At 43.6% G+C, this 27,397-nt stretch overlaps 4 protein-coding genes and 1 long non-coding RNA gene across 13 annotated transcripts in view; 4 read left to right on the top strand and 1 right to left on the bottom strand.

Annotated features, from left to right (window-relative positions):
- Positions 1 to 870, top strand: part of acap3b (ArfGAP with coiled-coil, ankyrin repeat and PH domains 3b) — a 54,168-nt gene extending 53,298 nt beyond the window's left edge. For all 3 annotated transcript variants that reach the window (XM_081705731.1, XM_027023061.3, XM_027023062.3), the window contains one exon: positions 621 to 870. In XM_081705731.1, coding sequence (XP_081561857.1) covers positions 621 to 689 — 69 coding nt within the window. In that variant the 3' untranslated portion in view covers positions 690 to 870. The remainder of the gene's footprint in view (positions 1 to 620) is intronic.
- Positions 871 to 1,546: 676 nt separating this feature from the next.
- LOC113585537 (ubiquitin-conjugating enzyme E2 J2) lies at positions 1,547 to 5,060 on the top strand. Its single transcript, XM_027023071.3, has 7 exons — positions 1,547 to 1,875; positions 2,583 to 2,713; positions 2,919 to 2,959; positions 3,058 to 3,160; positions 3,256 to 3,394; positions 3,603 to 3,683; positions 3,897 to 5,060. The coding sequence occupies exons 2-7, from the start codon at positions 2,583 to 2,585 to the stop codon at positions 4,182 to 4,184; spliced, it is 783 nt and encodes a 260-aa protein (XP_026878872.2). The 5' UTR covers positions 1,547 to 1,875; the 3' UTR covers positions 4,185 to 5,060.
- A 683-nt stretch (positions 5,061 to 5,743) lies between these two features.
- hipk1b (homeodomain interacting protein kinase 1b) lies at positions 5,744 to 21,526 on the top strand. 7 transcript variants are annotated; one of them, XM_027023073.3, is made up of 18 exons: positions 5,744 to 5,861; positions 6,014 to 6,143; positions 7,242 to 7,930; positions 8,380 to 8,753; positions 9,090 to 9,213; positions 9,335 to 9,454; positions 9,718 to 9,804; positions 9,900 to 10,084; positions 10,398 to 10,548; positions 10,827 to 11,013; positions 11,241 to 11,359; positions 11,606 to 11,728; positions 13,134 to 13,294; positions 13,745 to 13,867; positions 14,186 to 14,314; positions 14,462 to 14,676; positions 14,800 to 14,918; positions 15,255 to 17,049. In XM_027023073.3, exons 3-18 carry the CDS (start codon positions 7,244 to 7,246, stop codon positions 15,669 to 15,671), a joined length of 3,321 nt encoding a protein of 1,106 aa, XP_026878874.2. In that variant the 5' UTR covers positions 5,744 to 5,861; positions 6,014 to 6,143; positions 7,242 to 7,243; the 3' UTR covers positions 15,672 to 17,049. The 7 variants fall into 7 exon arrangements, with proteins under 7 accessions (XP_026878874.2, XP_081561515.1, XP_026878876.2 ...); XM_081705389.1 differs by lacking the exons at positions 5,744 to 5,861; positions 15,255 to 17,049 and adding an exon at positions 19,865 to 20,007 and having other exon boundaries at positions 5,868 to 6,143; XM_027023075.3 differs by lacking the exon at positions 5,744 to 5,861 and having other exon boundaries at positions 5,868 to 6,143; positions 13,137 to 13,294.
- Positions 17,188 to 18,946, bottom strand: LOC145653065 (uncharacterized). The gene is made up of 3 exons (XR_014119373.1): positions 18,512 to 18,946; positions 18,346 to 18,413; positions 17,188 to 18,148 (listed from the first exon to the last, which is right to left on the bottom strand). It is a non-coding gene; the product is annotated as an uncharacterized LOC145653065 (long non-coding RNA).
- Positions 21,527 to 25,428: 3,902 nt separating the features above from the next.
- On the top strand, positions 25,429 to 27,351 carry tmem167b (transmembrane protein 167B). Its single transcript, XM_027023059.2, has 3 exons — positions 25,429 to 25,562; positions 26,145 to 26,276; positions 26,456 to 27,351. The coding sequence occupies exons 1-3, from the start codon at positions 25,553 to 25,555 to the stop codon at positions 26,536 to 26,538; spliced, it is 225 nt and encodes a 74-aa protein (XP_026878860.1). The 5' UTR covers positions 25,429 to 25,552; the 3' UTR covers positions 26,539 to 27,351.
- The last annotated feature ends 46 nt before the right edge of the window (positions 27,352 to 27,397 follow it).

The following is a 27,397-nucleotide window of genomic DNA, read 5'->3' on the forward strand; positions in this document are numbered from 1 at the left end:
GGTTGATACTTAGTGTCTCAAATCTTAAGCCTTGGATCAGGGCTGTTCCGCACAAAGCCCCTCCTGAACCAAAGTGCTGGCACTAGTAAGGAAAAACTGGTTAAACTAAGCATTTTGCATAGTTTTAATGATCCCGTATATGAGGGTGTGATTGTTGTTCATGAACCTCTGCTGTCATAATACCAAAAACAGATTGTCCAGTTGTAGAAATTTCTGTAGGTTTCATCATTCTCCTAAATGGCAGAAGAAACAAGAGATTTGTCTTTTGGGCTTTGGGAAAATAATCACAGGAAATAAACGCAAACATTTTTCATGTATTGCTGTATTTATATACATTATCAGCCCCTTTGTTCTTTCAATTAGCACAATGTCTAGTTTCTCACTGAACTCTGGTGTTTATATAACACCAGAGGTACAAGTCTTATTTATGTTAATTATGTTATTAATTATTTGTAATTAATTATATCCAATTACTGTTTTCATGGGGAATGATGCAGAGTGCTGGACTGCGTATTACTAGGCTTTTAATCAGGGCATATATCTGAATATATCATATATGTCTTCCACTACGAGCAAAGATTCATCCGATGTTTGCCTAATAACTCTGAATCCTGTTTTAGGCGTCATCACGTTCAATGACATCGCTCGGAAGTCTCCGCACATGGCTTCAACCAAGCCCGAAAATGTGAGCGCCACTAAGTTGAAAAGATACTCCTCCGATGCAACTAATCTCTCATGACACGCATGTAGTGAGACCCATGTTGTATAATATAGGTCCAAAAACTATGTTTAATGAAAGAATTGTGAATTGCATTTGTGCATATACTTAAAGTGTCTAAATATGTAATAAAAGAGTACTCTTTTACAGAATTTCAGAAATGTATTGGGTTGGATTTATGTTTGTTTATATAGATAGATAGATAGATAGATAGATAGATAGATAGATAGATAGATAGATAGATAGATAGATAGATAGATAGATAGATAGATAGATGATTTTGGGATATTGCAGTGTAGTTAGTAAAAAAGAAAGAAACAGAACATTATGTACAGATGAACAGAGGTCCTAGTACTTCTGAAGTTTACAGGTTTTTCTTCCTGAGGCATTTTGCTTACACATCTGATGAAAGACCATAGTCTGATAGTCTGAATCCTTTCTCTGGAAACACTGTGTACTACACAGCAATTTTTGATACCTTTATATATAATATGTGATATTTGAATGTCATACGCACATCTGCCACATTTCATATGCATATTGTATTGTCCTCGTCCCCGGAAAAATGAATCAATAAACTTTGCAAATATGCACTTCCTTTATTTGAGAAGCATGGCGAGAGTGCCATCTAGTGGCAACAAGTTAAATATTAATTTTGTTAACAAAGACTACTCATTTTTTAGCACCAACTATTTCTGATATCTGGTATAAATTTGCGACTTAAATTGTGTATTAACTTATACAGTAGCTAACGAAGGATTAATGTGACAAATTTGACAGTTTTAAATCAGCAAGTCTCTATGTGTGTTTAGCTCACTCTGGAGTACGCATGACTGGGAAGGACACGTTTCCAGTTACACAATATGGTTTTGGTTTTTTAAACAAATACAAATGTAGCTAGCTAGCTAGATTATTGGCTCTTAGATGATGTTTTTGGTGAGCAAACTTCGCTTTACCGGTGGTGTAAACCAAATCATCCCAACAAACCTTTGCACAATATGAACAAAGTGTACAGGAAGCGGCTTAGACAGCCGTGAGGTAAATACGAGGTTAGCTCAGCGGCTAACCAAGTAAAACAACCGCATTCTTTAGCACGATTGACAAAAATAACGCCTACCTGTCGTTAGACCTCAACATATTTCTTTGGAATTCAAAAGGTATGTACTTGACATATTTGTATGGGTTTTTTCGTCATCATAAGACCAAAGGAGATAAAAAGATAAGTTAGCTATCTAACGATGTTGGCCAACTCAGCCTTGCTAGGCTAGCAACTACAAAGCAATAGGTTACGTGTTTTAAAGTCCCTGATTAATCATACAGGTAGTCGCTTTCCTGTATGAAAAGGTGCAACAACGTTTCTGGCTAGTTATCTTCTCGCTGAAATAACATAGCTAGCCAGCTAACGTTGATGGATCTAGGTTTAGATAACTAAGTCATCCTCGTGTTACGGTAATGTTAGCCACCTAGCTTAGCTAGTCAGCTAACTGCGTTTACGCCAGCGCTGTCGGCCGGGTTCTCACAGGCCCTTTTTCACTCGCAGGTGTGGAGAGGCAGGGGCTAGCCGAATCAGAATAACAGCGAGTTTTCCATGACTGCACATATCATGACTCTGGAAAAGCTTAAGTTATCTTGCCAGGCCTGAAGTATGCCCAGTTGAGGGGCGTCGGCTGGCTAAATAAAATTTTTTAAAGCGACGTCAGGTTTAACTTTCCGCTATTACTGCATTTAGTATTGGGTTAATCATGATTACAAGCATACATCCATCTATACATACATACATAGAATGGGTATCTTTTGGAGAGAAAACCCTGTTTCACACACTTCCTTGGACTGACAGTTTGGTTTGTTGTTTTGTTTATTTCAGATGAGTAGCAACGGGAATAAGAGAGCACCAACAACAGCAACCCAGCGACTAAAACAAGACTACCTCAGAATAAAGAAAGACCCTGTGCCTTACATCTGTGCTGAGCCACTTCCCTCTAATATTTTAGAATGGTAATACACCATTCTCCTCCTGTTCACTGAAAGCTCTGTGACTACGTTTTGTGACTTGCAACAGACTTGAGTTGTGACTTATAATGTCTGTTTTTGCATTAACTCTTAAGAGTCTAGCAAAAGCTTTCATGAATGAAATAATGTGAACTGTATTTGATAGATAAAACTGAGCCCTTTTTGGTACCTTTTGGATTTTCTGATCTAGGCACTATGTGGTTCGGGGACCAGAGAAAACAGCATATGAAGGTAAACTTTCTATCGGTTTACAGTTTTTATTCACCTTATTACCAGGAATAGTAGGCGTCTTCATTAATGTGAGCTTTTTTCATAATTTTTTCTTTAAGGGGGTTATTATCATGGAAAGTTGCTATTTCCACGTGAATTTCCTTTCAAACCACCTAGTATTTACATGATAACCCCAAATGGGAGATTCAAGTGCAACACAAGGTAATATTTTTAGCAGCATAACAGACAAATAAGCCTTGGATTAGTTAGGTCAGCTCTTCATAACTCATTTTGGTTTGGTGTTTTTGATTGTCCAGGTTATGCCTTTCCATTACTGACTTCCACCCAGACACGTGGAACCCTGCTTGGTCTGTTTCCACCATCCTGACGGGGCTGCTGAGTTTTATGGTTGAGAAAGGTCCCACACTTGGAAGCATTGAGACATCCGATTACACTGTTGAGTACAGTTTTTCAGACCACTAACTTTGTCAGAACTGGTAGAAGCCTGCAGAGAGAAATGATTTACCAATACCTGTAAGCTGTGTAAACTTTGGTGTATATTATTGCAATGTGTAATGTTTTAAGGAAATGGGTGAGTATGTTCAGTTAAGTGTTTGTGTATTCTAAAGTACTGTGCAATGGTTCCTTTTGCTTTTTTTCCCAGAAAAGACAGCTGTCTGCACAAAGTCTGGCTTTCAACTTGAAGGACAAAACCTTTTGTGAGCTGTTTCCATATGTTGTTGATGTAGGTACTAAAACAAAGCGGTCAGTCAGAACGTTTACCCGTTTTGAGTATGGCACACTGTTTTTGCTTATGTTAACTGAAGAAACCGCATTTCCTCTCCATGTTATTGTGAGTGTTCCCGTTAGGGACACCTGTCCGTCTCTGCATTTAGGAAACCTACCCTTTTCCAGCTGTGTCTACCAGATTACCTGAGCTTTAACTTCTCCATTGCAGGAGATCAAGCAGAAACTAAGGACTCAAGAAGAACTTAGTTCACGACCACAGGCCCTCCCTCTCCCAGATGTCGTGCCAGACGGGGACCAAGGCCACTACGGACTGCCAGCCCTGAACGGGCACGCGCCTGTGGGGATAGCGGCAGCTCGTCAACCCCGTGCCCTCCAGCAGGCTAACCGCAACCATGGACTCCTCGGTGGAGCGCTGGCAAACTTGTTTGTAATCGTTGGCTTCGCTGCCTTTGCTTACACAGTAAAGTATGTTCTCCGGAGCATAGCCCAGGAATGAGGAAGGACCTACTGGGGCAGGGACTACGTGAGTGCGTGTCAGGCCACCGGTGTGAGCTCCCATACCGGCCAGTAAAAACTGCAAGAACTGACAAACCGGATCCACCTTTCTAAGAAGCAGAGGAATATGAGAGTTCTGATGCCCAACAGTGATGCAATGGAAGATGTCTCGCAAGTTTTGTCTGAACATAGTTCACCATGTTTGGCAGACTTCAGAGCATTCTACACATTAATTAAAACAAAAAAAAAACAACCCATTGACACAGTGTGCTCTCATGGCCAATTACCTGAGGCAATGTTCTCTCTTCAGTCATGTTGCAAAAGAAAAGACCAGAGTTTGGCAATTTTTATCATGCTTTGATAACCCTATGCCAATTTGAACTGGGAAATTATCCGTTCCCACCAGACTTCCATTTACTTTATGGTGTTTCTTATTTGTCTGTCTCCATATATCTACGTTGCCTTCCAGTTTTTACGTAATGGTTAATTACCAAAATTAAATATGCTTTTGTGGCAGATTTCATTGTATACACCAAATATCTCCTGCTGTGTGATTTGCTCGGGGGTGAAGTGTTTAAAGTGAAACTGTTTTTAATACAACAGTGAAAATCCCTTTTTCTTATTTATTTTTAAAGGCAGCCATTATCAGTTATATTATGGCTATTTGATTAGAATTTCTCCAGTGTAACATTTTCAAAATAGATGTGGGAGGTGAATATTTCTACTAATAAATGGCTTAAAATACAGATGTTTACAAAGTTTATATATTCTTTTTGCCTATTTTGTTTTTTAATACAAGAATCCACTGTGGAAGATTTACACGTTGCACTTTGTGAAAGCAATTTGATAAAGTTTAATAAAGAGAATTGTCATTAGATTCAAATATGCAGACATTTTTTTTAAAAGGTTTTAAAAGGTTTTTTAGTGATTTCCTCTACAGTGCTGCATAGTATCTGTAGATTTGATTGGAAGCAATGTATTTGTGCCTCTAATGATCCAGACACACCTACTAGAAATATTTGGCCGTTTCCTAGAATGGATATTTTAGAAATAGAAATTTCAGGAAGCATTATTCAATCATCAGATTAATGTCAGTTTCTGTGATCACACAAATTCCACTTAACGTTTTGCCAAGTGTAAGCAACCTGTAAAAATGCACATTGTTCCTCACTCAATAAGCTGCTTTTGTGTTACTTTATGAGGTGACTAAACGACATGTACGCCAGACCATTCGGATATCTCCGCTTGGAGAAAGACTAGTGACCAATTAAATCTGCACATGGCTTGTCAGATTTATTACAACTCCCTTGCTAACCTAAATATAGCTTAGTTCCACACACAAGATGCGGACGTGAGTTTTTGTTCGTTTTAAACCACAGTTGACAAAAAAAAAAAAGTTATTTGATGTATATTTCCTTTCTCATACAGAATAACATTTTGGAGGTGAGTCACAAATCAAATTTTGTCATCTGAACTAGTTAGTTAGGTGGTAAAATGAGCGAAGCGATTCCGGCGCAGGCTGCTTACGGGCGTTTTCCAGTGACGGGGGGGGGGTTGCGCAACACCCAGTCTCGGTTCACGTTACAGAGCGCGGGGGAGGCGGGCGTCTCGCGCACGCCACATTCCGCGGACAGGAAGCTCATCTCGAGCAGCTGATAATCGGCCTTGCGATGTTCCGGTGAGGGGAGCTGGCGTCTGTTATGTTGGATTCAAGAGCTGTTTTTTAAGTATCACGGCTCGGGAGATTAAAAGAACATTCGGTGTGATTTCTGCCGTGGCCGCTGAACCGTATTTCTGCACTAATCGCCGTTTGTTTCGCCTGGTTTCTAGGCTTCTCCTGTGGGCCGGCTCCATGTCCTAGCTGCGTTAGCTAGCTGGCTAACAATGAAGGCCTAACCCAAAACCTGTGGGATTTAAACCTCTCTCAACTGGTCCACGCAGCGAGGACAAAGATACTCAGGTACACCTACCGCTGAAATGTTGTTCTGTGTCTGTATTACGCCTGGTAGGGATTTATTTATGGCAACATATTGTTGGAGCACCGAGGGTTATACGGAGTAGCAGCTAACGTATGCTATCCTGGCTAGCCTGGTATGGATGTAACGGCGGTGACGGAGTATGACACTTCGGGACATATCAGTGGTTGACTTTCATGTATGTCTATCTAAGCAAATCCGTTTGGGTTAGGCTAGTACGAGGCCTTTGGTAGTAGACACGGATAACGACGGAGAGTTCGGTGCTCTAGTGAAGGGTGGAGTCGTATTGTAGTTACTGTAAACACCCAGCGTGACGGTAAACCGAATGCTCGCTGTATGCACGCAGTACGTTTTTGAGAGAAGCGGCGAGTAGCTTACAAGCGATGTGTGTTTTGAGGAAATGTTCTGAAGGTATTGCAAAGCCTAGGCTGGAATGGTGTGATCGTTGTTGATTCATTTTACGTGCAAACTACGAACAAATGTATTGTGACGTTTTAGTCGGGGGATTTTTTTTTTTTTTTGCACTAGCACACAGATACTACAATTTACATTTTGTTTGTATAGTGCTTTTAACAAAATACTGTCGCAAAGCAGCTTAACAGAGTCGGTCAAATCAGAGAATAGACAGTTAAATCAGACGGTTAAACGCTGCATGGAGTGAGAAAATTATGTTGACTGTGCATTTCAGTAAAGCTCTCACTCTACCGTCCCGCAGTGGACCATATTGTGTTTAAAGAATGTATTGATTTCAAGAGAATTAAGCATACGCATACGTTGCATTTTGTCGCGTTACACCTTTTATGTAATCGATGTGCTCTCTGATTATTTTATTTTTCTACACCTCCACACACTTCTACACTGTGATCTATAGCCCCTTTTTTATCAATTCGTAGTGGTCATCCTCAGATACTGGTGGATTTTTTTTCCCAGTGTATGGAGAAAGAAAATTAAATTGATCTGTGCATTTCAGTTAAGATCTCATTTCACCCAATGGGCAGTATTGTTCTTTACAACTGTAACGACTTCCACCGCCGTTAAATGACACACATCTTCTGACTCTGCCTCCCCTGTGTTATTCCTAGGCATGGCCTCCCAGCTGCAAGTCTTCTCTCCTCCGTCCGTGTCTTCCAGTGCCTTTTGTCGGGTGAAAAAGATGAAGGTAGAGAGCTGTGCATGGGATGCCTCCAGCGAGGGCTATGGCACAGGGGGCCAAGGCTATGGCTTCAACCCCGCCCCAGCCCTCCCGTTCAGCACCTCTGGTCTGGTTTTCCCCCCGGCCTCCCGGTGCCAGGTGGTGGTCCGTGCCGCCGACAGCACCGGGAACGTCCCACAGGGCTCAGCCCGGCGGGCGACCCACGCCATCCAGCACTCGGACTCCCACGCCTCCCGTGGCCAGCGGTACGGCGTGAAGAGGAAGCACGAGGAGGCGGAGAGGTCCGTGGAGGGCGGTAGCGGAAGCGGCAGTGTACAGATCCTGGAGGAGCTGTCGGCTCCAGCCTTCTCCACCCGCGCGGCTGGTGGCACCACGGCCCAGTCCATCCCTCACTCTGCCCCCACCACCAAGAGCAGCAGCTCCAACTGTGAAGGCGACTACCAGCTGGTCCAGCACGAAATCCTCTGCTCTGTGTCTAGCAGCTATGAGGTGCTGGAGTTCCTTGGTCGCGGTACATTTGGGCAAGTGGCCAAGTGCTGGAAGAGAGGCACAAATGAAATCGTGGCCATCAAAATCCTGAAGAACCATCCTTCATATGCACGTCAAGGCCAAATAGAGGTCGGTTGGTTGCAACTGAATCATGCAATCTTGTAGAGCATTGTTTCCCAGTCCTGGAATTTCTCTGCACAACACATTATAATGGCTGCATACATTGTAAACACACAACAAATTAATTACACATAATTATAATATGCTAATTAATGCATAATTGCACATACTTCACATAATTATAATATGCTAATTAACAAACTTGTCCTTACTTGGTCAGTAAGAGCAGAGGAAACACTAAAATGTCCAGGGATACTTTGCAGTCAGGGTTAGGAAATGTAGAGTTAAATGGTTAAACTGTATCCCTAGTAATTACTATTTACAACTAACTGATTATGTTGAATAGGTGCACTTTAGCAATTGTTACTTTTAATAGTCAACTGGATCTCTAGCATTCTTTTCAGTTTCAAATATTCATTGCATGTGCTCAGTTTACTAAATCCCTTTCTTCTCTCTAGGTGAGCATCCTGAACCGTCTCAGTGCTGAGAACGCCGACGAGTTCAACTTCGTGCGCTCGTACGAGTGCTTCCAGCACAAGGGCCACACATGTCTGGTGTTTGAGATGCTGGAGCAGAACCTGTACGACTTCCTGAAGCACAGCAAGTTCAGCCCACTGCCTCTGCGTCACATCCGTCCCGTACTGCAGCAGGTCGCCACAGCCCTCATGAAGCTCAAGAGCCTGGGTCTGATCCATGCTGACCTCAAGCCAGAGAACATCATGCTGGTGGATCCTGTAAGGCAGCCCTACCGCGTCAAGGTCATCGACTTTGGCTCAGCGAGCCACGTCTCCAAGGCAGTGTGTTCCACCTACCTGCAGTCCAGATACTACAGGTGAGGAAGAGGGTTTGAAACTAGGCAAGTGACCTGTGAAACCAATGCAGTTATTATTGCATACTATTGTGGATGGCGTACATTCCCCTGACACAATATTCTAATAATCACTTTAATGAATAATCAACTTACTTGGTTTTAATGTCGTATGTTTAATAAAAAAAAAAAGGAACTGCTCAAAATCATACACATGCTGTTATGAAAACATGAACGTTTATTTAATGTAATATTTTATTTTGTTTGTCAGTTTCTTTAAAACCTATTTGGTCATTTAGTGGGTAGTTGTGAACATGTAACTGAGTTTTGTAGCTTATGTCTACTTCTTCCAACCCACAGAGCTCCTGAGATCATACTTGGTCTGCCGTTCTGTGAAGCCATCGACATGTGGTCACTGGGCTGTGTGATCGCGGAGCTCTTCCTCGGATGGCCGCTGTACCCTGGAGCCTCTGAGTATGACCAGGTCTGGACGCCCAGTTCTGTCAAAGGACTCCATGCTTTTTGTTGTGGAAATAATGAACCCAGGTGCATGTTTTGGAACAGTCACACTGGATGTGCTGGAGTGGCCTTTTCTGTTTCCCCAGATCCGATACATATCTCAGACCCAGGGCCTTCCGGCGGAGTATCTGCTCAGCGCAGGCACGAAAACCACCCGCTTTTTCCACAGAGGGCCTGACTCCAGCTACCCACTTTGGAGACTTAAGGTAGGCTGTGGAATGGGCGTTTTTGTGTGTTTTGCTTCTGAGCTCCTCTTCATAGAGGGTGTGACTTCAGATATTAGCTGACTTGAAACGCATGACTTGATGCGTTTCACCTGCCTGGCCACCTCAAGAGTGTAGAGAGTATGTGATTACTCAACTCACTGTTGTCAGAGAGCCATTTTGTTACTGTGTAACATTACATAAATGGAGTTTGGAATGTCCACGTGTGTGTGTGTGTGTGTGTGTGCGTGCGTGTTCTTTAACAGACCCCAGCGGAGCACGAGGCAGAGATGGGTATCAAGTCTAAAGAGGCACGAAAGTACATCTTCAATTGCCTGGATGACATGATGCAGGTATTTAAAGCAAACTGTCCTAAAGCTGCTTGAAGAGTATATGTACAGGTCTCTATGCAGCTGTTGACCTTTGCCTTGGATGGACTCTTTCCCAGGTCAACCTGTCCTCTCACTTGGAGGGTACGGACATGCTGGCAGAGAAGGCAGACCGACGAGAGTTCATCGACCTGCTGAAGAGGATGCTCCGTCTCGATGCTGATAAGAGAATCACGCCCACCAAGACCCTGGGCCATCCCTTTGTCACCATGAGTCACCTACTGGATTTCCCTCACAGTGCCCAGTAAGGATACCAGGGGGCCGCTTGACTTGGTTGACTTTGGGGTGGTGGGGGGGTTTTGTGACAGAATGACCCAGTGTGATAGGAAGGATGTGGTTAAATCACAGCATTCCTTTTTGTGTGTGCAAAATATAATTCTTGTGTTCTGTGATAACTTCAAGGTTTCATTATTTTTTTAATAAAGGTTTAATATTTTCTGAAGGTTTTATATACCCACAGAAATGTGAAAGATTGTTGTAGAGCTGTTGAATTTGTCTGTCTATTTATTTATTTATTTATTTATCCATTTATTTATTTTGTCTTTTGCTTGTTTTAGTGTGAAGTCTTGCTTCCAGAACATGGAACTGTGTAAGCGGAGGAGCAGTACCTATGACAACAGCAAGGCCCTCTTTGCTGCTAATGCTGTTCCCAGCACTGCAGGCAACCTGACCGTGACCTTCAGCAGCCAGCTCAACCAGAACAACCAGGTGCAAATCATCTGCTGATCTGGGATCTGATAGCTCCTCCATAGGCACCAGCTATAGAGTGTAGTGTGCTAAAGCAGAATTGACCTGGAAACGGTAGACCTGATCTGAGGAATGCTGTAGATATGGGTCTTAGTCTTGTTTTAAGTTATCATGGCTGCAAGGAGATTAGATGACGAGACTTGTTGACTGTCTGTCTGTGTGTCTGTCTATAAATGAGAGTAGGTTCTGTGTGCATGTCTTGATGTGAGATAAAAGTCTTTTATTTGTTCTCATTTCAGGTTCCCTCAGCTGGAGGAGCAGTTCCTCTCCTCAACTACCAGCCAGCCCTTTATCAGCAGGCCACGATCAACATCCCTGGGCTGGCCCAGTCCAGCCTCCCCCTGCAGAGCCGCCCGCCTCAGCTATGTGGTCAGTCGGAGCCCTTCCAGCAGACCCTCATCGTCTGCCCACCCACCACCATACAGGGTAAGGAGACCCGGGAAACACCGAAACCAAGTCGGCTTGTTTATGGTGGGCGTCGTAATGGCTAGGGCCTTGCAATGGATACGAAGGCTCGATATTCATGGGATGTTCAGTCTTTTCAGGTGTTCTTCAAACCTGACCATGGATTGCCGTCCCTGCTAAAAAATAAAAAATAAAAATCTGCTTCAGCTCGGGAAAGGCCTGATGAGCTGTCTGTGTTTTTCTTGAAGGGCTGCCATCTTCCAGTAAGTCCTCCAGCTATCCTGTGAGAATGGAGAATGGTGTCCCTGTTGTCCAGCAGAGCCAGAACTCGCAGGCTCTCCAGCTTCAGCCAGGCATGCTCGCCCAGGTAAGGCTGTGTGTGCACGTGAGCGTCTTTCACTGTCAGCCCCAATGGCCCACGTCTTAATTCCGAAGCTTCTGAAACGCTGCTGTTTTTGCTGATGAAGTGGCAGAAAGGAGGGTGTGTCATTGCACAGTGACACGCGATGGCCGATGACGGTGCCTCCGTGCGGTCTTCGACCCTTTTTGGGACCTTTTCTAACTTACCCCTCCCTCCCTCCCCACCCCTCCATGGGGGGAACCTCCTCCGCAGGGCTCCTGTACGCCGCTGATGGTGGCCACCTTGCATCCCCAGCCGTCTCAGTACCCACTGCCCCTGGCGCTGGGCTGCGGGGCAGGAAGGCCGTCCCTTCTGGAGCAGACAGCCACCGTGCTGGTAAAGAGAGACCCACCTAGGAGTCTTCCACTAACACTTTCATGCCCCTCCTCTCCCCCTTGCTCTCACTTACATGGTGTTTGCAAACACCCTACCGCCCCCTTTCATTCTACAGTTCTCTCCAGCTTTCTTTCTCCTGCCTCCCTCTGCTCTTCCTGCACTTGTTTTTCCTTTCTCTTTATTTTCAGCTTGTCTTTGTCGTGAACCTCTCCGGTTTTCTCTTCTTACTCTCCTTGCGCGCGCGCTCTCTCTCTCTCTCTCTCTCTCTCTCTCTCCTCTCTCTCTCTCGTTCTGTCTCTTTATTCTCTCCCCCCCCCCCCCACCATCTTCCGTTCTCTCTCAGCGCAGGTCTTCTCCAGGCATGGGACGCATGTGCCGACTCGCCCGTTTTGCTGCTTGCAGCTTCTCGTGCCCCTCCCCCACAAACCCCTACCCCCTCTCCTCTCTTGCCCCCTCCTCTCAGGGGAGGAAGGTCACCTCGCCTTCACCCACAGCTCAAAGACGCTCACTGCCCTCCCTCTTCTCTCCCTCATAGCCCTGTCTGCCCACAGGTCTACCAGCCTCATCTCTGTTGTCATAGACATGGCTCTCGTTTTCTCTCTCTCTCTCTCTCTCTCTGTGTGTGTGTGTGTGTGTGTGTGTGTGTGTGTGTGTGTGTGTTTTATATATTTATATATATATATATATATATATATATATATATATATATATATATATATATATATATATATATATATATATATATATATATATATATATATATATATATCTCCAGATATCTATCCAGATTGCTCTCTCTGTGAACTTGTACTTTTTACAGTTGTACTTTTCACACTGTTTTAACAGCTAGTGCTTCTCCAACAGGTCGATGGACTTTGACCACATGCTCTCTCTCCCCTCCTCACCCCTCCCCTTTCTGTATTTAAAGGCTTTGTAGAAGGTTTTTGCACGGTGTGCTGCCTTGGCTTATAAACTTTTATAAACCTACGCGTGCGCTTCGGCAAAGCTGAGGGCTGATTTGTTGTTGTCGTCGGTTTTGTTTTTGTTTTGTTTTCCTGAACAGAATAGCAGCATTGTTGTGCTGTGGCAGATTGTCGAGTTTGGGCTGTGCTTGTCTGAGTAAGGCTGTGCTCATACTGCCTGTGTGTTTTGAGCATGCTGGTTGACTGCAGTGTCATTCCAGGACCCATTCATACCGTCATTAACTGTGCTGCATTCATTCTTGTGCACCCGATCCTTCCTTCAGCTCCAACATGCCCTTTTTTTTTTTTACTGTCACAGAGATTTACTGTCACTCTCAAAATGCTAACCTGTAGTATACGATTTCAGGCAATATAGTGTAATGTTTTCCCTATTAAAGTGGACTGGCATCTGCTAAAGTGTGTGTTTGTGTGTGTACTCTCAGCAGGCCTGGCAGACGGGCACGCAGCAGGTTCTCCTCCCCTCCGCCTGGCAGCAGGTGCCAGGCATGGCTCTGCATGGTGCAGGCACTGCGCCCGCCCTCAACGACTCACCCCTGGAGACTGTCCTTTCAGATGGCTCTGCGCATCAGACGCCCGCCTGGAGGTAGGCGCGGCGCGGCCATGTGTCGAGAATAGCAAGCCGCTGGGTTTTCTTCTGGGAGAGGGGGCTTAGTTGGAGAGTGAGAAACAGACTGTGAAGTGTCAGTGGAGAGAGAAAGTTCTGCTTCTGGATGCCTGATAGGGTGGAGTCTGAAACGGTGCAGGCGGATACAGTTGTCGCCCTTTGTGTGTCCTGATGTATCCTTTTGTGTCCTGATTACTGAAATTGTACACATGCAGGACTGGTTCTGTCATTCTTACACTGAATAGCTTCTCACTTAGCACTTAGAGAACCAAATATGAAGACGATCCAGCAATTATGTCCCTAGTGTATGTGTTGACATGTGATGTCACTTGGCTGTCTCATTTCAGGGAATACCCCTTTTAGGATGCTTATTTTTTGGAAAGCCCTTGTGAAAGTCCCTTGTCTAATGGTTTGTTTGGCTCTCCCTAGGGCATCCCACAGTACCGTTCTACAGCAGAACCCTCATGTTCTGGACTCCACACACTCTCTTGGCCAGGGAGTGTCTGGTGCCATTCGATCGTCCCAGAGCAAGAAGACCAAGCCTCGCGCTGGGTACGGGCCTGACGAGTCTTCACATAAGACTGATTCACATTTACACCCCTGATGAGACTGAATCTCATCAGACTTATTCACTGACGAGACCAATTCACATCCTCCCCCTGTTTATGGCTGTCTAATGAGTTAGACTGATATAAAATCTGAACAACAGAGTCAGTGTTTCAAAGGGGTTTTTAATTTTGATTGGTTTGTTTTTATTTATTTATTTATTTTATGATTTAGACTTGGAATTCAAAAAACTAATTTCTATTAGAATTTACACAAGCTTTCCACAAAAGTACATGGCTCATTAGATCTCTTGATTTATTGCAGTGGTCCTTCCTACACCGCTGCCTTTTCCCAGCCAATAGTCATTTCCGACACACCTAGCCCAGCCATCAGTGTCATCACCATCCATAGTGATTCTGATGACGAGGACGAGAGGAAGTTCCATCCTGCCAGGTGAGGTCACTACCTGTTTTGCTTAATACAGGAGGTGTCGTGTTTCCTCTCCATCTCCTATGAACAAATTTTAATGTTATCTCTGAGAAGTCAGCTTGCGTTGGGTGTATAAATAACTATCTTGTTCTTTTTGTTTTTGACTGGTAGCTGTGGACCCAGTCAGAGAGCCAACGTTATCAGCTGTGTGACGGTGCATGACTCGGACTCCTCCAACGCTAGCCCCCTGACCCCCCTGCCCCGGAATGGGCCCTTGGTAGCTCAGCATTCCCGGCTAGCAAAAACTCTAGCGATAGTTGCCCCTTCAGTGAAAACACAGTCAGGGGTACCAGCCAGGGGCTCATTGTCAGCCAGACTGCCTGCAGGTGAGCGCAGTGTCACTTTGTCTATGTAAGCCAGAGTAGTCTTCTCCGCAACAGTGGCCGAAGTGTACCGGCTGTCGTAAAAGTTCGTTTTAAATGCGCAGATTATTGTTATGCCGTGTGCAGGAGTACCACAGAGTTCCTACGTCAAGCCTAAGAGGACAGCCACGCGGCAGCCGTGCAGCTCAGGGGAAAGCATCGCTCACCAAGAGCCCAGCAGCTCCCAACCACTTAACCTCAGCCAGGTGAGCTTAGACCTCCGTGTAACGGAGAGCCATCTTTCACAGTCTACACAGTCATCTCCCTTCCTCTGTTAATCCGTGTAGTTGTTGTGTTCCAAACCACTTCCTGCTTCCTGTATATGTGTAATTACACAGGGCATGAAGTAATGGCTTCTGCCTCCTGGGTGGTGCAGCGTATGTTGAATAAGTAACCATTTGCACTTCGTTAATTGAGGCTCTTTTTTGACCAGGCTCATAGCAGCATTTTTGACATCAGTTTTATTCTTTCTTTTTTTTTTTTTTTACATATTTTTAATGTTAACGGAAATAGAAATGAATAATGTCCTTTGCTTCATGCAGACCGGGGTCTCATCATCTCAAGACCACACTAGTGGCTCTTCGCTGCGCCGACAGCAGACCTACCCGCCTTCCTCTTCCCAGTACCGCCTCCAGGAGGCCCTGCCATTCACCAGCGCCCCCAGCCTGTACACGTACCCCGCCTCTGCTGCACTGGCCTCCGCCTCCCACACCGTGGAACAGCTCCTTGTCCAGGGCTCCTCCCCTTCCATACATGTCCCGCCCACCAGTCACTATGCAGCCAGTCTTATCCCAAAAGACTCGGTGGGTGGCGTGGTACACGCACTGCCCCCCCACTACCAACAGCACTTCCCTACTCATCCCTATGTTGGCACAAACACCAGCACCACTAGAGGAGGCGGAGCCTATGGAGGCTATCAGCTCAGTCCTAGGAGAGTTGCTCAGTATCCATACATATGAGGATACACATTAGAGAAGCACCTGAGGCTGTTACCGTATAGGACCACGTCCTCAGACTTCACTCTCCATAGACTTGCCATTGAAACTGCTGCGACATTTAACTATTTAATTGAACTATTTTAGATTTTTTTTTTTTTTCCTTTCTTTTTTTATGGTTGATATTTAGAAATATTATATTTTACCATTCTCTATTTGTATCCTTCATTGGAAAGTCCTGCTATTTGTTAGGGTTAAGTTTATTTTCTTAGCACAAGAAATGTGGTGACATGGTGTTTAGAAATGACATTCTTTAGCAATAGAGAAACACTATTGAAATGCTGACAGACAAGGACATCAGAATCCAGGCCCAGCACACCCTTGTACTTCTCTCTGTAATACTAAACCTCCACACTAACTCTCCAATCCACTTTTGACCCATTTTAGTCTCGTTTTAATGTTTTGTGATTTTTTTGTTTTGTTTTTAGTTGTCTCTTTTAAAAAAAAAAAATCATTTTAAATTATGTTCCACCATGTTGGCTTTTACTTTACTGAAAGATGTGCATTGAAGTGACTGAAAAGTTTGGAGGGACAAAAGGGGAAAAAAGAAAAGGAGTATGTCCATAGCCCCTGTGGCTTCATTATTTAAGTCGCGTGTTAGATAAATCAAAGAAAAGGTAGACTCGTAGGACGCATGTTGTGCTGAACGTAAACTGATAGAAATCAGATGATGATGATTTGGTTTTGTCTAGTTGTTTTTATCTTGTCGAAGTCCATGAATTGCTCTTTGAAAAAAAACTGTGATCATGTCAAAGCCAATGGATATGTACTTACTAGAACTTCCCTCTGCCTTTTTTTTTTTTTTTTTTCTCCTTAAGACATCAGGAAAAACGGCAGTTATATTCTGTCGATCTATTTCCTGAACTGACGAGCTGTTAGGGTTGGGGTTTTGTTTTTTTGTTTTTTTGTTTTGGTGCTGTTACGAGTAGAATTAACTTTGCAGGATGAGCTACCTGACACCAAAAAAACACCTGTCAAACATCAGGGCTCGGTGTTGGTGAACTTTTGAGCACTTTTTGATGTCACATACCCCCCCGCCCTAGAAGGATAAGCTTATAATGAAGCAGCTGATGTTATGCGGTGACCCAGCACTGGTTTGGCACAACCCTTTGCAAATTCGTTTTCTTTGCTCAAAAGTACACTGGCTAAACTATATGGTCTTACTTGTTCTACTCTGAATAAGATAATGTGCCTTGACAGTCTTTCTCTGGCTGTTTGGCAGTGCTTTTTGAAGTCAAGATTACGTTCTCTCATCGACCATGGAAAGTACTGTATGCATTTTGTAATGTAGAATTATGAAAGTACATCAAAAGACCATCAAATAAACAACAATTCCATTTAACTTTCCTCTTCTGTGCTTAGAAATACAAGTGGTGGTGGTTAGTTTATTTTTAAAGCTGGTATCTTTGGTCAAGGTTTTGACCCTTTTGTTTTGAACGTCCTCCCATACTGAACTCGGATTAAGGAAGAATGTCTGTCTGGATTTGCAAGCAACAAAACAAATAGATATTCGATATGAATAGTTTTTAAACCAAATCAACTTTAATTCTGTAAGTATAATTATCTCTGGATGCAGCAATACCACGTCCAGCTGCTTTAGAGTATCAACATCCACTGCTTGCTTTTCTTCTTTGGTTTCTTCATGGTTCGGTAGATGTTTGAAGTTGCCATTTTGATTGTAACCAACGACAAGAGTCTTTTTGGCTGCTGTGTTTTGTATGTGGACCCACTTTGACTCCTGCACTGTGTTTTACCATACAAACTGAAGGGCAGTCAGTATTATTATTAGCCCTGCAACAAAATTAAAACAACAGGGGCTGTTGTCTCAGAAAGCCACAGTCCTAGAGTAAGTCTGAAGACCATCATGCCTGCCTAAGCTGAGCAGTGGAATCTTCCCAGTAACCTGGCGCGTGGACTCCGTGTGGGCTTTTTCCAGCGCGTTCCTCAGCTGAGCCAGTTTGCTGCAGCAGGTTGTTGCTGTTTTGCTCCGTGTAGCAAGTGAGCTGGTTTTGCGTGCTCTGTGACAGCTCCTCCCTCATCTGAATCATTGTTCCCAAACATGACATGACCTGCCTGGGCTCCTGAAATTAAATTGGCGTGACAGGAGAACATATCCTTCGCTGTTTGCCTCCATCATCAGTATTACTGACAACAGTTTGGAGACTCCAAATAATAACAGGTTCCTTATGGAAAGTGATATTCAAGCTGCATAATTAAACCCTAAAACAGAGCCACCTGTCTCATCGGTATGCAGTTCGTTACAGTGCTAGCTAAATCATTGGGGTGGATCTCGTGCTTTTCCACCAGCTGGTACGACCTGTCTCTCAGTGATGGGCTTCTTCAGTTCCTCTTTCAGAGCGAGCAGGTCTGCTGTGTTCTGCAGAGCTAGTTCTGTCCTGTCCTGCTTTCTTGTGGGCTTGGCATAGTTTCACTTCTGTTTCCTGAGATGGGTAGAGAGATGGTGGGAAAACACTTTTAACTCAGGACTTTGTTTCTCTCACACGCACAAAAAAACAACTTTAAATGCACCAATTTTCCTGTAAGTATGAATTTGACTGACATCCATACAGTTAGGTTATACCTATACATGTATATGTATGTAATACGTAATTGTAAAGTGAATGATACCTTGACGTACAGGACAAAGGTCTTTATCGCCTCCTTGATCTGGATCTTTTTCTGTGCCAGAGCCTCTTTTCTTGTTGTCTGGGAACAAAGGTTCATGTTAAACTCCTAAAAGACAAAGATGTGCTGTCAGTGCTAGTGAGCGGTTCACCTGGCTAATGACATGTTCTCAGACTAACCATACACAATCCTTGACATTTTCACGATGCCTTCAGATTGTAATAGACTCCAGATTGCACATGCACACAGGGATGACAGTTCTCTGTCAGGTACAGAGCCTCTCAAAGGGTGTTTAGTCCGCTCCTCTCTGCGCCTCTGAATGAGTCGGTTAGCAGGGGAGAAAGGATCCTCACTATGTGGGTCAGTGTTTCTGTAACTAATCAATTGCACAAAGCTCACACTTAACAAGATTCTTAACCTAAATATAATCCACTTTCTTAGTTTGGATCTTCTTACAATAAGTCGTTTTTGAGGTTGTCCGCAAATCCACTTTTAAAATAATTGACCAGGTCCTCTGTACTCTTCTTTTCATCCATCATTTGATGTTTAGCTGTTTCAGACTAATTATGAACAAATACCAAAGGTAGCATGCATAATAAAAGAACCCTAGCAACTAGTGGTCAATCATTGACCAGAGAGGCCAATGAGACTGCATTTGACACCACGAAAAGATACACAGCTACACAGGGAAAGCTAAGCGGCACCTCTACATCTAAATGCTTTCTGATTGGGCTCTGCCGTCCACTAGGTGTCGCTGTTTTGAAACGTTGTTCTAGTTTACCGCCTGCGTCATCAACGGCGTACCGCTGTCAAGATTATTGTGGCGAGCGGTGTCGTTAGCTGTCGCTAACTGTGTTTGGAAGAAATGACGTGAAACGTTATTGAGCAATTGTATCATCTGACTGTATTTCGAGCCTTCTGGCAGATGTAGATCGAATGTACAGGCATTGTGCAGCAAGGAAATAAAGCGGCATTGCTAAGTAGCTGTGTATATTCTGATTCAGGCTTAGCAGGCTAACTGGCTAGCAGGGATGTTCGTAGGAAAATCATAACCGCCTACAGGGTTCAGTGCCGCAGCTGTCCACTAACGTTCGGTAAGACTCATACTTCACTGTCTCCGTTATGTCTTTTCCATTCCTGGTGACAGGCATTAGCAACGCTGTCTAGCTAAATAAGAGCGTCTGAAATTCAAGACCGAGTCATTACACTGACTGGTGACAGGGGTTTCTAATGGTTTCTGGTTATGTTTTAGGTGTGACTGACTCGCCTTTTGTTTCTGCTCATTTAATTATCTAGTGGTACCACGGGACTTGATTTCGAACCTTAGATCAGTGTGAAATTCCGTTTTTAATAAAGTCACCGTAAAGTCCGATGACTGTTATGACGGAACACATGCTGGCAAGCTAGAACTTGCAAAAATGATGACCTTTCGATGTTTTGTGTCGTGTATTTACTTTACAGTACTATACGCATTTGTGACAGCTGTTTTTTTGCGAACGTAGTGTGACGTCTTTTACTTCTTTTGGTTTCAGCTGTAACATCATGAATTTTGTCCGTCTTGTGTGCCGCCACAAAACTGCCCTGGCCCTTGGCGTCCTTTGCTGCTTCGCCGCAGTCCTTCTCTTCCTCGCTAAATGCACCTCGGAGACGTTGAAGCCGGCTGAGATGCCGGGCAGAGCGCCAAGGGCTGAACCTCGGCGTGACCACCTGCCCACGGCACCGGCACCCAAGGAGCACTCGGCCTTCCTGGTGGTCCTCATTACCACGGGGCCCAAGTACACCGAGCGCCGCAGTATCATCCGCAACACCTGGCTGGCCAAGGTGCAACCAGACGTGCTTGCCCGGTTCGTCATCGGCACCGAAGGCCTGCCGCCCGAGGACCTGCAGAGCCTGACCGCAGAGCACGGCCGCCACCGTGACCTCCTCCTCCTCCCGGATCTCCACGACTCCTACGAGAACCTCACCCAGAAGCTCATTCACATGTACTCTTGGCTGGACCAGAAGGTGGACTTCAGATTCGTTCTGAAGGCCGACGACGACACCTTCGCCCGCCTGGACCTGCTCAAGGAGGAGCTGAAGGAGAAGGAGCCCCGTCGCCTCTACTGGGGCTTCTTCTCGGGACGCGGCCGAGTCAAGACCGCCGGTAAGTGGAAGGAAAGCACGTGGGACCTCTGCGACTATTACCTCCCGTATGCCCTGGGTGGCGGCTACGTGCTCTCAGCGGACCTGGTGCACTACGTGCGCCTCAACGCTGCCTTCCTAAAGACTTGGCAGAGCGAGGACGTGTCGCTGGGCGCATGGCTTGCCCCTGTCGACGTGAAGCGCCTACACGACCCGCGCTTCGACACGGAGTATAAATCACGGGGCTGCAGCAATAAGTACCTGGTGACGCACAAGCAGAGCTTGGAGGACATGCTGGAGAAGCACCAGACGCTGCAGAGGGAGGGGCACCTGTGCAAGGAGGAGCTGAAGCTCCGCCTCTCATATGTTTACGACTGGAACGTACCGCCCTCCCAGTGCTGCCAGCGCAAAGACGGCATCCCCTGACTCCAGACTCCGATCCCCTCGACAACAACACGCTATCGTTGCTATTTATTTATTTATTTATTTATTTATTTAACAGTGTTGTTTACATGTCACAAACCACATGGACGCTTTGGAGGGTGTTCCATAGAGAATGTAAACTTATGAGAGACTGAGAAATGAAATATGGCATAGCTGAGTTTCTCTTCCTTACTGAGCTGTTCGCTACCTGGATGTAGAGAATTATGTGAGAAGCCCTTTGAGATCACAGATTTGGCATGCTGTATGGCCTTAAGACCCAAACCTGATCACCGCTGAATGTCCTGTCAAACACTCTCTTTTGCACACTAACAAATAATCTACTTTAGAGTAACATTGCTGTGCCCACACACAATGAGCCATTTTATGCATGCCATATGTTTTGCCATACTTGAAGGCTGCTGATGTGAGCTGCCTGTTCAGTTGTTAGAGAGAAGCAGGCAATGTTGTGTAAATGACCAGAACTGGCTTATTCTGCTTTACCTGGTACAAGAAGGCTGTTTATTTTATGCTAAAATCTTTTTATCATCAGTATTTCATGTCACTGTACCCAGTTAATAACATCTTTAGATGCTACAAGTGAGCAGTAGATTATACCTCTGTGATTTTATTAAATGTTTTTTGTTACATGATGCATCTGGTCGTGACCTCCTTATTTTATTATATTTCTTATGGGTTTTTTGCTGGTCCACGTAGAGGGCTGGCCTAGAAGAGGCATTGTTGCTCCCTGACTGACCAATCCCTTTTGATAAAACACATGGGTCTCAGTGCTCCTGCAGTAGCTAGGTAGCTACCTAGGTTTCTTAATCAGCAGTACACGCAAAGGGGTTAGCAGACAGCTATAAATTCTGTTCTCTGTTTATTTGTATTATCACATAATGTAATTAGGTAAATGTCTTGTAATTTGGGACATTGGTGATTAAATTACATGGAAATGATAAGGATAACTATTATTAATCTAGATTACAATGTGTTGTGGTTTACTCGGGGGGGGGGGGGTTCTCAGGACTAGAAAACAACTCAAAATTACTAACGCATATTTATTATCTAGTCTATATAAAATGTCAGTTATATTGTAACATTTAACATTTCTCACTGGAGAAGTGATTTGGGTAAATCCTACATTATAGTAGTCCTATTTTCTCAATTTTGGCAGTCTTGTCTCCGCAGCCAAGCTGAGAGCTCAGGCTTCAGGCCTCCGGCCACTTGAAGTATAACCGATGGTCATGATCGCATTGAGAGTGCATTAAAATAAAGTTTTGGTCGGGGTGCAGACAAAAGACATTCCCAGAAATAATCTTTCTGAATCATTTCACTTTAACGGTATATTTGTATTGCAAGAGAGAGTTCTAGGTTGCAGCTAAACCTTATTTGCAGCAAAGTCTGATGAAAGGCCAGGTACTCCCGCACAACTCAGAATGACCGTTGGCACAACTATTTCAAAAACTTTGCTAAACCCTTAATGCAACATAGTTATAGTAGAACCTGAATTATTTTTATAGGAATTATTTATGTAGAAAAGCAGCAGTTCATCAAAACAAGGCATTGATTACGGTCAGATCAGGGTGGTCGGGATGCTCAAACCATGGAAAAATCAAGTGATTTGTATCCAGGGCTTATTTGCATATTCCAACCCTCTGCAATATCACTGCAAATGGAAATATCACAATAATGATCAGCAAATCAAGGCATGTAGAATGTTGATTACCTCACTAGAGCAAAACCTGAGAACCTTCACCGCTGTCCACTTGTACGTCAGCTGACAATTGCTTTGGTCTGACTTTTCATGAAGGGCTGTGGCGTGTTGTGGGCCGTTCACAGTGGGAAGCTTTCATCTCTCCCGCAGCTCCTGTAATGCTCCAGCTCACGTCTTCCCAAACACCAGACCCCTTCACTCTGACCAGGGTTGAAGTCATTTTCCATTCTATTCTCACACTTTAGCTGCCTTTGGCATTATTATCTGAAGGGCTCTGTTGGCATCAACTGTTAGGTGCTTATAGCACAGTAAAAGTTATGGAAATGACACATTATCATGTAGGCAAATGTACCTTGTTGAGGAAATGACCTGGTGTTATGGCCTCGTACAAGCCATAGCGCCAGAAACGGTGATGAGTTCAATCTTTTGTCAAGAGTTAAATTTGTAAAACCAAGTATATTATGGAGTATGAATATTGGTCAAATGTTTTGCTATATTTACAGGTGCCCCAAAGGCAATAGAAGAGTAATACTTCTTGAATGGTTTGTGTATTCAGTAGCATATACGAATTGCTAAAATTAACATTATTTAATGGAGTACCTTAAGGACGCTGGATAATAAACAAATGGGTAATTTTTCAGGCACTCTATAATCCTGGCCCTGGACTAGAAAGTTCTTTAATCCCCAGTGACGGTGTTTTCTAAGAACAGCCCTAATTTTTGTGCTGGAAAAACCAGGCTGTATTCACCAGCTGTAGCTCACTAGAAGTTCCTGGAGTAGTCCTCTGTGGCAGGGAGATTTCAGAACAGGGTCCTTTGATGAGGTCATCCTGGCGTTCCATTGTCTGCTGGTACTCGGTAGTGTCTGATAACAGAAATGGAACAGAGAGTCTTCGTTCATGTTAAACTCAGGCCCTTCAGTCTTTTATTGATATCGTGTCTCACAGATAATTATAAGAACTGGAATAAAACGTATACGGGTACTTCTGTGTATATTCTCAAGGAAATCACCATCAGATGGGGAATGAAAGAAGAGCAAAGGAAAAATTAACTAACCATTTCAGAATCTTTTCCTCTGGTTTTTGATTAAGAAATTATTAGCTACAATAAGCCTATTATTAGACAAAGTAATGATAGATTTGAATATAATAAAATGGACATCATTGGGGAAAAAACGGAATTAACAAAGCCTCAGATATGACTTTTTCTCCAGTAGATGTTGCAAAAAAAGTGTACAACAGCAATACAAAAGGTTTTGAAGTTTGATTTCAGCCAAACTCCTTACTAATTTGTCCATATAAGTAAAAGAAAACTCTATTATGGTCATGACATATTACACCTGGAGGGGTTGTATATTTTTTTACAAAATGTTCTGAGTTGTCATTCTATTTGATTACAAAATTCCAGCATACACAAATTATAAATTTTTTCCCCAAACTAAGCAAAAAGCATTGATTTAATCCCTCTGCACATTGAAACCCAACACAGAGTATGAATAGACTTACCTGTGTTGACCAGCAGTAGCATAGATTTCAGTTCAACTTTGTGGAGGACACCGCGCACACCACCCAACCTAACACATTATATGAGTAGTGTAGGTGGGAATTATTTGGGGGGGGGGGGGGGGCACGTCCATCTCCCCCGTCCCCCTCCCAAACTACGTCTGTGTTGGGCAGTATAAAAGCGTACTGTTCTTTCCACAGGAGTTACAAACGCATGCAAACACACCAAGCTGGGAATCTTGGTTGTACTGTGGACAGTTTGCATGGAAATGCCTAGAAGCATTAGCAGAGGTATATAATGACGTTCCCCAGCTAAACACGCCTTTGGCAGCAGGAGAAAGGGAGACGAATCACATTTAAGATGGAACAGATGGTGAAGTGACATTAGAAGCCCACTTCAGCCAGTACATGCTGACACGCCATTCAATTCCCCAGAGTCAAACGAGGCATTGGTGAATTTATATTAATCTAAATGATTCAAATTTATTCTTCCAGTTATATAATACCCAATTATTATTTCTATTCAGTTCCCAGAAATGCCAGTGATCCTCATCTTACTATCCACACCGCCCCAAGTTTCTCTTTGCAGCAGTAGCAAAGAGGGCCTATCACACTCTTTATGCAGTGCAGGAACATCAGCTGTGCTGTCATATAGGGGGTCTGGATAGGACACGTGAGAGCCAGACAGACACGCTCAGACAGGCTTCCATTCAAACCGAAAAAAGTGGCTGCCAGAACAGGCAGACGACGGGTGACTGCTCCATATGTGTTCATCTCCGTGCCAAGGACGTCACTGATAGTCCTTCTTGAAATATCAAAGTGTGATTAAGCAGGAACAGGGCACAGACACTTGTCTAATACAGGGTATCCATTACATGCTGCATGATTTTGATAGCTGCCAATTGTCTTAGAATTATGTCATCCACTGATGCGTGCATTACCGTTGATTAATATAGCAATGCTCATGAACTATGAGATATAGAGATGTATTTAAAATGACCGATCAAGAAAGATTCCAAGAGGCAAAGCTTCTTTTGTTTTTATATTCTCATTACTGCATTAATCTGCAGGCAGGCTACTGTTGGTGCCTAATGATCTTTTTCCTGCTGAATAGTTTCTAAGCTTTTTTTTTTACGTCTTTTATTTTGATGCAAATTAGCAGGCCACTTTTGCCAATTTTTTGGATTTTTTTTTGGAATTCAGATGATCCCTTTAAAGAACGTTTTTAATGTTTAATGACAGATCAAATTTTATTTTAGTACTGAAAGCATATTTTAAATTGAGTATACACGGTAGAGGCTTTTATTTGTGTTTTCCCACAATTCCTTGCACCCGTTAAACATCACGGCCACTTCTGATGTTGACTGGGAATGGAAGCTTATTATGGGTGGCGAATAGTAACCAGTTAGCTTCCTGTTAGTCGTGTTTCATTCTTTCAAAGAAACCCAGAACGCCGCGAACATGACAAACGGTGGGTTGCTTAAAGACGACGCCGTCCTGTCATTTCAATAGCTATTAAAACTTTACAAATACGCTTTCGCCTCGCTGGCTAACCCATCAAGCTAACGCTCACGCTAGCCGACTAGCTCAGGCTCGGTGGACGTGGCGCACTTTAAGGACCTCGCTTATGTACCGTGTCGGGTATCGCTCGGGCTGCCTGATGTTCGGACTCGTGTCAGATGTTTAACCCCGCTTTGTTTAAGTGTGGTGGATGGTGTATCGTTTAGCTGCGACTCCTGGAGTTGCCAGCATACACGTCAGCAGGGTAGCTGGGTTAGCTAGGTGTCGCCCTCACTAATGTAGCTATGTGCCTGTGTCTCCCTTAGTACAAACACTTTCCTTTTTGTTGATTCTGGTCCTTCATGTCCCATATATGTGTACAAAACCCCGCATGGTGTTTACATTTATTTATTCTGCCTGGTGCATGTGATTGGTTGGGTAGGTAGCTAGAATGCTGTCACTGTATGAGCTGCCAAACAGGTTTTATAACTCTAATAATGATGAGGTAACTCGATGGTATTGTTGTATTTGATGGTATTTTTTTTGTTTCCAGTGTACTCCTTTGATGGTATTGTTGTATTTGGAATCCTCTTCATTTGCACTTGTGCATACCTGAAGAAGGTTCCTCGCCTGAATAGCTGGCTTTTGTCAGAGAAAAGGGGTGTGTGGGGAGTCTTTTACAAAGGTATGTTGTCAAGTTACTATATTATAGATGTGAAATGACTAAGGATTTGTCTTTCCAGTATTAAATGTGCCACGCATGTAGTGTTGCGTGCCTGTAATAATGGACTTATTTATACAAATCATGTTGAAGTATTTTGATGTGTCATTAGATTTATTGATATTTTTTTCCTCCCTCCACAGCTGCTGTAATCGGAACACGACTACATATTGCAGTAGCATTGTCTTGTTTGTGCATGGCATTCTACCTAATCTTTCTGAAATGATGCAAACGAAGCAGTCTGATGGACACTGTTTGGACATTGTGCCCTGGAATTCCATTAGCGCACTGAGTACTAGCAGATGCTTCCACCTGCTGGTGAGGATCCCCGTAGGTTCCATTCCTGATTCATGTTCCATTTTCACTCCCTGTTCAGTTTACTTTGAGTGATTCTTACCCTTTGCAGTTTCTCATGTAATTACTTTAAGCTTGAATATGGATAACTGGACCTACACTAAAGTAAAATTTCCAAGATCCCAAACCACAGCCATGAATCACAAATTGAGATGGAGAAAATAACCTTAAGGATAAATAAGTTGTTCATTTAGCCTGTGCCTGTTAGTCTGTACTTTTTCTGTGGTTGTTAATGTATGCTTGGACAAGTAAGGCCAAAATGAACACGGATCTTTTTTTTTCAGGATTATTGAAAGTCATCTTGACAATGTTTTGTGGGGTTTGGCCTGGCAGCACAATTTATTAAAACCTTTAATTGGTCTCAGTCTTTTTGTAGTTGCATCATATCTTAACAATACTGTTTGTTTTAACATGCTGAGTGTCTCTTCAGTCCTGATCAGATGTTCTGTTTTTGTTGTCTTAAATTAAAACAGTTTTTTAGGAGAGAGTAGAGGAATTCTGTTAGTTGGTATTAATTGGATTGAGATGTAAACCAAAAAAATTCAGGTTTGCTGAAAGGTATCAGAAAGGGTGTTATTTTCTGATCATTAAAAAAAATGGGTGTGCCATTAATATACTTTATATTTTATACTTTTGTCCATTACCCGTTGATCACAGTGGAAATGAAATAAAAAGTAACTTTTCACTCCAGTTTCCCTGTAAATACACAGCCATATCATTTAATTGTTCCG

This window comes from Electrophorus electricus, chromosome 22 (assembly GCF_041902795.1).
Source record: "Electrophorus electricus isolate QZ-2024a chromosome 22, ASM4190279v1, whole genome shotgun sequence".
Taxonomy (NCBI): domain Eukaryota; kingdom Metazoa; phylum Chordata; class Actinopteri; order Gymnotiformes; family Gymnotidae; genus Electrophorus; species Electrophorus electricus.